The sequence below is a fragment of the Haliotis rubra genome, unplaced genomic scaffold (assembly GCF_003918875.1).
Source record: "Haliotis rubra isolate DU_JTF1 unplaced genomic scaffold, ASM391887v1 Scf87, whole genome shotgun sequence".
NCBI classification, from domain to species: Eukaryota; Metazoa; Mollusca; class Gastropoda; order Lepetellida; family Haliotidae; genus Haliotis; species Haliotis rubra.
This window is the reverse complement of record NW_025767601.1, coordinates 115956-128984: the sequence shown is the minus strand read 5'-3', so window position 1 is coordinate 128984 and position 13029 is coordinate 115956. Positions and strand designations below refer to the sequence as shown.

At 39.3% G+C, this 13029-nt stretch overlaps 1 protein-coding gene across 7 annotated transcripts in view; it reads left to right on the top strand.

Annotated features, from left to right (window-relative positions):
- The window catches only part of LOC124263150 (palmitoyltransferase ZDHHC14-like), a 92455-nt gene that overhangs the window by 34411 nt on the left and 45015 nt on the right, over nucleotides 1–13029 (top strand). For all 7 annotated transcript variants that reach the window (XM_046697715.1, XM_046697712.1, XM_046697713.1 and 4 more), the window contains one exon: nucleotides 6992–7150. In XM_046697715.1, the coding sequence (XP_046553671.1) occupies nucleotides 6992–7150 (159 nt within the window). The remainder of the gene's footprint in view (nucleotides 1–6991; nucleotides 7151–13029) is intronic.

Below are 13029 nucleotides of genomic sequence, written 5' to 3'. Positions count from 1 at the left end.
TGACCCAGCTGAGGGTGTTTCACTTATTGGGCTGCGACATACTTTGTGCCCTCACATTGTACAGTAGTAAACCTATTACATGTGTAGGAGTGAACTCCACTGGGTTCCTGGAAGGTCAAGTAGTAGTTCTATTATTGCATAATATGTCCAGTGTCTGTTCATTAAGTTCCATTGTGAATGCTGAAAACGTTTCTTGACTATAAATTCAAATATTTAAAAAATGAGAGATGGGAGACATTTGTTTTTTAATATTGTTTCTAGGTACTAGATCAGTAAACGTGATGTGTCAACATGTATGGCTACCATAAATCTTGTATGTTTGGAAACACTATTGTCTGGGGTGATGTATGAAGTAGAGAAACAAAACAACACACTCTTTCATTATCTTATCTATCGTTGGGGACAATAATACAATGTGAGGTGAGGCCCAGGCTATGTGTTGATGATGATAAGGAGAAGTGGGAGGCGGATGTTTGGTATTTGCCGCTTCTGTCTCGTGGGTAACACTTTCAACTTTTTCCGCTTTCTGATGTTGTTGATTAACATGACAAAAGGTTGTTACAGATGGAATTTGTAATTGTACTTGACAAAATTCTTTAGCTGAGAATCAGTCAAGATATGTCATCAGTTATTTGTTATTATCAGTTTGTTCATAACAATCAATGATCTTTTTAATTTAAACATATTTCTAGTTCTGGCTGCTGACAACCCCCTGTTCTGAGAATTTGTTCTCTTAAAGAGTTTGTTACATAAATGACATTTGAGTGTAATACTAGATAAGGACTGGCTTTTGGTAACAACAGTGGCGTTGTCCAATTGTCATGGTTACTGCATCGTGCTTTTAGTATAAATGGTAATAAGGACACTCTGTCTTCAGTCACTTAATAACACATGTAATTGGCTCTCACTCAAATAACTTACGGCAGACATATACTCTTATTACAAAGCTCATTTCCCAATGCCACCAACAGTCAGATCCTATAACCATGGTAACAAAACAACCATGTCTCCCGGTTCCAGACAAAGGAAGCACAATGCCTGTTAGTAGTTTAGATAGAGACAGCTAATGTAGCTGACTGATACTGGTCATTGACGGGACAAATGAATTTATCAACTTTACAGCAGCTGGGAGAATTTCAATCTCAGCCAGGAAAATAAGGACACCATTTCGTAATGCATAATGTAAACCCATGAGGACACGAAATGGGGGGTTTGAGTGATCCAGCCATATGAATTGGCTCTTTGTCTCATGGGGTCTGAGGGTTAATAAGCTGATCTTGCTATCCACCACTGGTTTTACCAGGTCCAGACTCACATATTTCTAATAAAACCACATTGCATAGGAAATTGAATTTCGTTCATATCATTCACTATTTGACTCAAAACATAAGAATGAAAATATGAAAATCCCATATGGGAAATAGTGTCAGATTCTTGCAATGATGGATTGTGTTAATTTTTTGTTATATTCTGTTTATGCCTAAAATAGTGGTATGTTGCAATAGTTTGATGGTCCCTCCCAAATGTTGTGTGATGTTGAGTGAATTACAGTTCCAAGTCATGTCAACAATATTTGAGACATATTTTGATAAATTGTAGATATGGCGTGTTTAAAACACCCAAGTGATATGGTGAACTCCAAATTACATAAATTCCTGCGTCCTATATGCATAAAACTTGACAATGGACGCAACAAAATTTATTAACGCGTCCACAGGGACTCAGAAAAAGTCCAAATACTTTTTGTAAAACTTCCAATCAAGTGACCATAAGTTATCACTGAGTTTGCTACTAGTACTAGCTGGGTTATGGTATTATTTGCAATTTAATTACTGTAACAATGTGATGATCATGATTCATGATACACAATACAATAACAGTATTAATAATAATATTTAAGTGTCTGGGACCCCTATTTTGTTGTCCAGGACCTCTGAAAATTAAGAGTATGAGTCCCAGGGACCCTCAAATACAGGACTAAAGGTAAATCCCTGGGCTAGTGGTAAACGGATTCACCCATCATGTCGAAGGTCCAGGGTCAATGCCCAAAACTGGTGCAATGTTTGAAGATCATTTCTGGTGTGGTTAGCTGAAACCGGCATAAAGCTATACTCACTTATGATGAACTAGATCAGCCACACAGAGACTCAGTTCCTGGTGATTAATTGTATTTTGGGGGTACAACACTTTCTGTGGTTGGACAACTCTGAGACAGAGCAGATCAGTGTTCAGAGATGCTTGAAGACATTATTGCCACATTTTGTTCCGGAAGCCAGGCCCCATGCTACTAAGTGCAAGTCAGTGTAGTTTCCTGAGTTCCTGATTGGACTACTTTACAGTCCTTAAATCAATCTAATACACGCTGGAATTAATCACCAAATTCAGCCTATTTCCCCTGTCACCTTATGTTGAACAGGCCACCTGCCTCCCATGTGTGAGTCGCTCACGGCTGACAACTATACTTTCATGGGGTATAATGGCCATCTTTAGAGCTCAATGACTGTCTTCTGATCCAGATACTAATTGAACAAGGGTGGGATGGTATCAATTGCTTTTATAGACATTTACCAAACACATGGAACTTTCGTGAATATTTTGTTCTTATTTTGCCAAAATTTTGCAAAATCGGTCCCCAGTATCCAGTGCTAATGATAAGGGGTGGGCTTATGACAATGATTTGCTTATGGTGTGTATGTGTGTGTGATGACATGGATTGTGCTGATGCCGCCATTCACAGGTTTGCTTGTCATCAATGTATAAAAGATCAGGTAGTTTACCAGGTTGATTGTCATGATATCCCAGTTATGTGGTCGATAATCATAATATCAATCCCTGGATTTTCTGGTCGAGACTCAAATAATATACTGACTTGTGGCATGGGTGGAATATTTATAATTGCTGTGTTCAACTCTTCATTACTTAGAGGCTGGTTACAGTGATATGGCTGGAATGTGCTGACAGCTGTGTCAATTTCCAACTCTGGAACCCTTCAGCATTTTGTCCAGTTTGTTATTGTGCATGTGATAGTTTACGCTGCAGCAGTTGTACTGTTAGATTGTTAGAGTGGCCAAACTGCCTAGTGCTGTTGGACAGTGTGGTCACAGTAGCTTACACTGCTCGGGGCCCACTTGACAGTTGAAAGTCCCATGGTCTTAATATACTTACAGACTTATAATGCTTGTAGTGCTAACATCGTTTTGTGCATCAAGGCCCATGTTTGAATCCCTAATCACATTAGTCCTGATTAAAATGTTTGGTAGTTCAACACCGGTGCTTGTTAGTTTTACCTGTGTGACTTTCCTTCCACAAAAACTTGCATGAAATAAATGGAATTCTGTCAGTACCATTAAAATGAAGTCCAACAACACTCATTCCATCTCAGGATACCGCATTTACATGAAGATAGGTTTCAGAAGATAATAAGTCTGTAGGGTTTGATACTTAGCAAGAAAGTCAAGGGATCGTTGACATGAACCAAATGTTAAAAAATTAGAACTGCCTCTGGGGTCCAGTGGAAAGGGTGTCTGCCCAGAAAGATGTCAGGTCGGTGCTCCATATTCAAAATTTCCTGACAGATGTCGCTTCTTGTGGTCCTGCATGGTGCTTTGTATTAATGGGGTAATACAAGGACTGTCAGTGTGATGTGTCTGAGTGGGGTATCTATGTTCATTGTCCAACATAGAACATGTAGACAAATGTACACACACACACATGCACGCACGCACACATGCACCTCGCTATATAATATACTATCTTGCTCTTGAATGCAACCTGAGTTCCATTTTCCCCTTACTCCGCAAATTAAAGTATTTGTTGGTCTCCAGACTCGAATGTTGTAGCAGCAACCATCAAGGCACCCTTTGGAGACTTCTGTGGGGATAAGCTGACCTTCATGACTGCAAGCCAGGGCAATTTGTAGATATTTATGAACGAGTGTGCACCCAGTAGTACAAATTTGCACTGTGCTGATAGATCTTTCTCAAGCAGAGTACCATAGGGGATACATAATAACATGAAGGAAATGAACCTCCAGCTCTATGAAATGAATGCTGGCATGCTGTGCTTCACTAGAAATGGCCGTTACACAATTGTTAGGTTGAATCAAATTCAGTGGTTGATTAGACAGCCAATTGCTTAATGTGAATCACATAACAAAGTGAGGCAGGTTCTGTTCCCCATGTGGGCTTAGTTTGTTGCTTAATGGTGTACTCTTATGTTGCACTAATCATGGAATATTGCAAAACTGGGACTGAACCCCAGTTTGGAAAATGGGAATAAAAATCCTTTAAAATTCTGAAGAATACTTTTTGTATCTTGGTTGTAAAACGGGCATGCTAGAGCAGTAAGAGTCTTCCTCAAGCAGTGCACTGTTGTCTAAATCATGTAAATCATCCAATATCAAATTGTTGGAAAAAATCGGACAGGTTGAATAGTTCCCAGCAATACAGCAGTCAGCCAGCTTTGACCAATAACATGAATTGTCTGTTTCTCTAAGGAGCTGGAAATACATTAGATTCAATGAGAACAAATGCTTGTTTATAGCAGAGTAGGCCTTGCTGGATTCTATCAGGCAGTTAATATAGATTTATGTAGCCAGCTTCTTATTTCATTACAGTGTATAGAATTCTTAAGAGACTTTGTGATAATGATATAGATCGAGATAGGATGCTGACTATCCGTGGATGCTCAGCGACAGTCATGCTATGGCGCTGTATACGGAGAAGCAGTGATGGAGAAGCTTGTCATTTTGGGGCAATTTACTGTTTCCTGATGTTTTATACTCTATTAAATGGTAATAAATGTATGTTGCTCTTTCCATCTGTTTGCTTCAATTACCGATAGTGTGGGTATTTGGTGGCAGTCATCATACTCGTACGATTAGGAGGTTTTATTTTAGTTGAATTTAGCTTATTAATTTGTAATTTAGAATAATATGGACTATTGTTTTCATGTTTAGCTTACCTTTTGTTGAATTCATAAACACAGCATTTAAGTTATTGATATATTGTAATGAAATTTGTTATATTTAGCAGTGTAAATGATAATTATCAAGCTGATTAATGCAGTCACAATGACATATGTCTAGGCATTTGTTTGTCTGAAAGATTTCGCTTGGAATGGTGCCAACTGGATTAGCGATGTTTGTACAGATAGAATGAAGTCTGCATAACTTCTTGTGACCCTTTAGACAAGCCACCTGCAGCGGGGTAACATGGTTACAGGAACCATTGGTCCATCATGCCAAAGGCTTGGGTCTCAATATATTAATTCAGTGTGAGAAGTTCTTTTGTGATGTCTTAAACAGTTTTTGGTATTCTACATTTTGTCATTAACATTTCAAGTGATACACTTTGCAATATTTTTTTCTGTTCCAATATATGTGGTAAAAAATATAAACAGACTACATTAGTATCTGTATTGTTTAACCTAAAATCTACACTGTAATTCATCAATGAATCATGTTTCTCTTTGTAATTGATTAACAAAATGACAGAAATGTGGAAGTGATTTTTCTATTACTCTGTTATAGTGGCAGTATCCGTGACTACAAAGTGGTAGCTACTTGCAGACTTTGATATCGTAATATTTACTTTACTTTGTAGAAAACATGATCTTCATGTACAATTTCTGTAAATCGGTGTCAAAGACTTGAGCTAAAAAATGTAACCAGACATATCACAAAACAGAAACCTTTATCACAATGGAATGATCAGATGTTTTGCCTCTACACAACCCTAACCCTAATACTAGTAGTAGTGTATTCACTCACTCACTCACTCACTCACTCACTCACTCACTCACTCACTCACTCACTCACTCACTCACTCACTCACTCACTCACTCACTCACTCACTCACTCACTCACTCACTCACTCACTCACTCACTCACTCACTCACTCACAGTAGCTAACCAGTAGGTGTGAGCAGTGGTTTGCAGGTGGCACAGGTTTCATGACTCAATGTAGTGTTAGTGTCCTTGTAGTTCATACATGTTCCTTTGAATACCATCCCAGCCCGGGTTCGATTCCCCACATGGGTACAATGTGTGAAGCCCATTTCTGGTGTTCCCCGCTGTGATGTTGCTGGAATATTGCTACAAGCGTCGTAAAACTGAACTTACGCACTCACGCACCATCCCAGCAGCATAGTCCTTTCACCTGTGCAATAGAACCAGAGAATTGCATTTGTTACCTTGAGTTGTTGCAAGCTTGTGAATAGTCATGTTGTATTGATAGCTTGGTCAAATGCTTTGAGGTTTTCAAAACATATGTACAGCTGTGATGAAATGAACAAAAGAAGGCTGGTAGAGAATACAAGATAAAACAAACTGATTTCCAGAATCGGGGGAGGGGTTGTGGAACTTTCCAGGATGTCAGTTTGTTCATAATTTTGACCCATGCAACTGATCTTGAGTTGACAAATAAGGGGATTGGTTGTCACGATGAATGTTAGATATGAATAGGATCTGTGTTATGGCATCAGTGCGTGACTGCATCTGACTGATAACAGATAAGCCTCTGTGATAATGCTGTTAACCACATGATGGTTTTGTTTGGCCTGGTAACAGTTAAGATCCTGTGATATAGCTTATATAGCCTAATATGGTACAAACGTCATTCTCACAGCTGAGAATCCTACTTCGGGTTATTATATTTTATTCAGATATGTTCTTATTACTTAAAACTTGATAAAAGCTTGATGGTCAAGAATGCTTTGTGTCCACAAAGTCTGTCAATCTGACGATGCTGGGTGAATCTTTTGGAAGATGACATTAATATTCTTTTCTAGAAAACTAAAACATGGATTTCCTGTCCTTTGAGGTTTAATCTAAATATTTGTTCATTTGATAAATATTTCTAAATGTTGATCAAATAACCTAAAACAGCCTCTTAGATTTTTAGCACTGTTATGTACCCATACAGAAACCATATTATTTTACTTGCATTTGTCTTTGTTATTGTGATTATGATTATGAATGTTGTCTTTGCAGAGGTCCCCAATGCCAGTTCCCCTGGGACGTACCGCCCTCCGCCTCGCACCCGTGAGGTGGTGGTCAAGGGACAGGTTGTCAAGCTCAAGTACTGCTTCACATGTAAAATATTTCGCCCCCCTCGGGCTTCCCACTGCAGCCTTTGTGATAATTGCGTTGGTAAGTATATAATGTCTGTGTTTTGCCACATGTATGCACCGAACCTTCATGTATGTCTCCTCATATGCTGTGGGGATTTGGGAGTCAGGAACCTGTAGGGATTCTGTGGGGACCTATACTTGCATTATGCCCATGTTTACCAATACAATGGTATACTGTGTTCTCCGCACCTTATTGCTCATTGTCAAATCTGACCATCTTGAGAACCTGTAGGAATTGCAGTGTACAACTGCTTGTTGGCAACCTATGCTGGTTGTAGGAGCAGATCTTAATGGATCAGTTAGAGCGTCTGCCCGGAGAGAGCGGAAGGTCGCGGGTTCGATCCCCGACCGCGTCATACCAAAAGACGTTAAAATATGGTACTTGTTGGTCCCTGACTGGCTCTCGGCATTAATGGGTACAACAAGGACTGGTTGGCTCGGAGTCAGTATAATGTGTCTGAGTGGGGTATTCATGCTTCACTGTGGCATGATATCTCAGTGGGCTAGCACTATATACAAGCACGTCGTCATATGAGCGAAATATTCTCCAGTGCGATGTTAAAGCCAATTTCACCACACCTCTTAATGGATCAGGTGGCCCAGATCAGTGACCTGGTTGATTGCATGTCATTGCATAACAATTGGACATATTGATGTCTTTGGTGCCGATATTCAGTCACTGGATTGTTTGGTCCACTTTGGTGAGAACAGGCTGCTGTCTACAGCCGGCATATGTGGGAGTGTCGAACTAAGCAAGAAACAAAGGGTCAGGATTGGTCCTCAATAGCCAGCTCTAGTTGTACATCGCTTACTGTGGCTCTCTTGCACGAAGTGATCTCAGACCTATGACTATTTGAAGATCTGCTGGTTGAGGTTTGGTATTTGCCTATTTGAGCGTCATTGTACTCATGGGTCATTACTTGTACGGCAGACTCATTTGTCTGGTCCACACCTGTGTATTAACAGGACCTGTGTATTAACAGGTGTGTTAAAAATTTAGTTTAACAATAAGGGGACCTTGTCATATACGTTGTGTTCCAGGTTACAACTTCAGGGTCTCTAGATTGAAACACTAAACAAGTAGACATTGGAACCTCCAGAATCCCATCTTAATTTCACATTTCCTGTGTGTTTTGTTTGTTGCTGAAGGGAGTGTTCTCTGTAAATAGTTTTGTATTGATTTCTGTGTATATATTCTCGAGATATGATGAATTGTGTTCTAGAGGTATGATGAATTGTGGAACAAATTGTTTGTGGTACTGGGGTTTATTTACATACAGGCTTCTGATAAATGAGGGGCGGTGGGGTAGTCTTATGGTTAAAGCGTTGGCTCGTCACGTCGACGACCCGGGTACAGTCAGTGAAGCCCATTTCTGGTGTCCCCAGCCGTGATATTGCTGGAATATTGCTAAAAGCGGCATAAAACCAAACTCAGTCAGTCTGTCTGATAAATTATATGAACATTGTGAGGAGGGGGTGCAGGTTTATATATAGACGATGCATTGCGTATTCCCAGGGCCTAGAAATCATCTGAGAGATACAGCTTTTTCCTTCACTGGCTATTGATTTAATAAATGATAGTGTCCAAACGCTTGTGTTTGTGTGGGACATTCTGCTATCTATTTTGAAGTCTATTATTCAATGGGTGAACATTATGTATTGACATGTTGAAACATAGAGCACTGACATAGCTTCATAGATCCAACCCTGTCGATGTGCAAAGAGAATGGTGCATGCTAGAGTCTGTGATGAAAAATTGATAATCTGTCAGTAAGTTTGACCTATATCTGCAGTTGCTCTTTCTCAGTGGGAAGCTTTTGGTCATTGATTTTTGGGATAAATATCTGATACTGACCTATGTGTTTCCTTGGTGCAGTATAACATCTGAGTCGGAGCTGTGAGGGAGAGTAGGATATTTGTCTTAGCTGTGTGTCAGCAGGTGTTCGTGGTTATATTCTCCTCATCTGATTCAAATACCAGTGGAATGTCGCTCATACATGCTACTGAATACAAATTGTGATACAGCTAGATGTTGACGCAATATAGATAAGAGCGCTGATAAGCTGAGTAAAATCAATCGCCATTACCAAATAGAATTAGTTTCTTGCGTATGCATACACAGGAAAAATTTAAAACACTGAATAATTACATTTGTTATTTTCAGCCCCATGTTGATTCTGGTTTAGAATTGGTCTCTGGGAACCTATGCTTGTTTGAAATGACAATTGATCAGGGCCCCGTTCCTCAAAGCGATCGTAGCGCAGAGTTGATCCTAACTCCCATACTTTAACATAGACTTATGACTGTTGTAGCGCTACGATCGCTTTGAGGAACGGGGCCCTGGTTGTTAGGACGTATTCTGATGGCAGGGGAAGTTGGTCGTGATATCAATCACTGGTTTGTTCAGCCCAGACTTGATGATTTACAGACAACCCTCATGTGACTGGCATATTGTGGAGTGCTCGAGTAAACATCAAACCATGAAGTAAATTAGGGTTGACCAAAAGTATTGATCTTCAGAAATATCGTCAATGGGAAGAGTAATTAACGATTATCGATATGAAAATTGTGTCAATGGTAATATCTTCCATAACCTATGAAAGAAAGCTTTCATGTACACATAATACACAAGTTACGTCATTATTCATGGACTGTTTCTAAATTATGTTCAGGACATAATACATCTTAAAAACACATGCCTTCCTAAGTGTATTTACGTTTGTATTTTGACCATAGAAAAACAAATTTGTGTTCCTAGAATAAAGGGAGAGACAAGTGACCATATATAGAAATTCCATTTATATAATCATGTCATTAGTTGAAGTCAACTAAAACCTAGAGACTGATCTAAGAAGAGACCTTTCTCATACAAGAGAATAGTGTTCAAGTTGTCATTTCAGAATGAAATGAAGGAAGTGTGAATACTCTCTGTACCAAAACCTTTTGAGACCACCACCCTGAACATGGTTCTCTGCATCATTTTCTTTGGATTTTAGCCTCAAAATATGGACTATAATTAGCTGAGTTTCTAATCTGAACAGAAGTTTACTTCAGAACAGTGGCTTAAGACACAGACTGCTGATTCAGCTATTGAAGAATGTGTCAAACTGTAACGTGAAGTCTTCAGATTAAGATGGCAGGTGTACACTTGTAACGATCCTGGGTTGCTGCATTGACCACATCTCCCATGTCAAGGGATGCTGTTGCATTATTAGACTAGTGAATAGTCTCTGAAAATATGTGGGGCGGTAGGGTAGTCTAGTGGTTAAAGCATCATGCCGAAGACCTGGGTTCGAATCCCCACATGGGTACAATGTGTGAAGCCCATTTCTTGTGTCCCCTGCTGTGATGTTGTTGGAATATTGGCAAAAGCAGCGTAAAGCCAAACTCAGTCAGTCAGTTTGAAATTATGTAATATTGACAGACCCAACTAACTCCATTTAAATTGAAAAAGACCCTGTTGAGTTGTCCGTGAGTGAGTTTGTTTTTTTACGTTGTTTTAAGCAATATTCCAGCAATATCATGGCGGATGACACCAGAAATGGGCTTCACACATTGTACCCATGTGAGGAATCGAACCCTGGTCTTCAGCATGACGAGCAAACACTTTAACCATAAGGCTACCCCACCGCCCCTGGGGGAGTTGCGAGATTCAGAGGATATCTAAAATTGCTTCGTTTAGGGCATTTGCTTTGCAGAAAGGGTTGGGTGGAAGGGAAAATAATGTTGATCAGGGACTGTGAGACAGATTATTGTGTTTTATGTAACATGTTTTAGTCTTCCAGATGCTAATGGTTGTTACAGATTACGCATGCAGCCTCCTAATCAGACATTGTGTCGGCCAGTGTGCCATTATGTTGCTATTTACATGTGTGAGAGATGAAGTGTGTCAGGTTACAGTCCTGGAACACCCAGGTGGGGTAATGACTTGAAAGAATGGATGAGACCAATGACCCTCATGTTTAATCAAATGGTCACAGATAGTGTGGCATTTCCTTTGGAAAACAAAGTAAATAGTATTGTACAATAATTTGTCAGTTTTAAGATTTGTCATAAGGCCTAAAAAGAAATGCTGTGGTTCCTATTACCCGACCGACCCTTGAATTCAGGTGCCGACCCTATTTTTTTAAGTGGTATTAATAAAATAAGCGTTCAGATACCATTGCTTTTTCCAGCACCGACGGACATCGGTCATTCTGATAGAGAAAGTCGACATGATGGCGTCAAGCTTGATTAAATAAACAATTACACATTGATAAATGTGTTATTAGTTTGTACTTTACTTCTTAAAAAAAATACATTCCTACCTACCTACCTTAAATTTTAAAGAGGTGAAATCGGAACCACAACATTTTTTCTATTTGGCCTAAATAAGTATCATGATTATCGTTGTAAGAAAGACTTGATATTACTGGTATTGTTCAGTGTGTCCAAGTGACAAAGAATCACTGCATATTAAAGCATGGTTTGTGTATAAGCCAGGACCAGCAAACCAGTGACTGAACGCAAGGGCAACAATCCACTTACAGGCTGACTGGATTGTTGATCTAGATATGGTGTTAATACACTATTAACAGGTGAACGTCATACAACTGGAATATTATCATGATATTGGAGTATGGTGTTCAGTAACAAACCAAACCTTGGTATATTCCTCGGGAGTTAGCTCTTGCCCCACTATTGACATTTTGTATTTCTCATTGGGGGATACATATCTGGATAAATTGAAGGATGGAGAAGGAATATTTCCCGAGATTTATGGCCCTTGTCTTATGTGCACAGTTCCGCCAAAGGGACAGGAATTCTCCAAAGTCACTGTAAATGACTTTTTGAATATACAGTATAATGTCACTTGGAATACGGAGGACTTATTCTTCATTTATCATCCCTTTACACTGGATTGCAGTGTTCACGAATAGCGTCTGACCCTCTGACAAATCTGGCAGATTCGCCAGTGGTCCGTGGAAGTCTACCACCAGCCGCCCCAGTGTCCGATTGTATATTTCACAATGACTTTGACTGAAGTTGTCGTATGTGACACATCACACTTGTTTGCTGTTTACAAATTTTACGTTTGTTAATAATTTCAATGCCACTTATAAGAAGTGTTAAATCTGAAATGTGTGTTTAATATTTATTCTATGGCTCCTGTGAATTTTCAGTGGGTCAGACAGACCTCTGAAACTTACAGGACGCCATGTCCTGTTACTTTGAAACACCATTCGTGAACACTGGGATTGTTGCATTTCATGTATCATTCACTCCAATCATGTCTCAGTGTATTCAAATATTCATGTTGCATGTTTGATTATTTTTAATGTTTTCCACGACCAAAAGAGTAATTGGAATTCTGTCCATAATCATAAAAAATAATAGATATGAAGTGATTTTTATAGAAATAGCTACACTCCAAAGATTCCTAACCCATCAACACTGAACCAGTTTCAAATCCCACCATTGTCTGCACAAGCGATCCAAAATATGTTGTTGATAAAATCAACTTGAAACCAACACTATTGAAGTTGGCACCACCAACCTATATTGAATCTCTCTAGTTCTATCTCTGTCATGCTAGTTCTTCATGATAACACATAATTGCTGGTGTATAACTTGTGCTGTTATATTGTCTAGAGACATCTACAGGAGCTCCAGTCACTTCTACCAATGAATATGGAAATACCGTGCCAGTGTCATGCATTATGTATCAGCCGTAGCCAACGCACTGACGTTAGATATGAGGATTAACATGATAAACATGTTGGCCGGTTAGGGGTCATGGGGTTTGCTTTTGTATGAGTGTAAAGTATTGGTTTATTTGAACTTTTGTTTAGTCATGAGTTATGTTTGAACTGTTTGATTGGCATTTGTGGAGTTGCCAGGTAACAGTGAAGAGAAGAT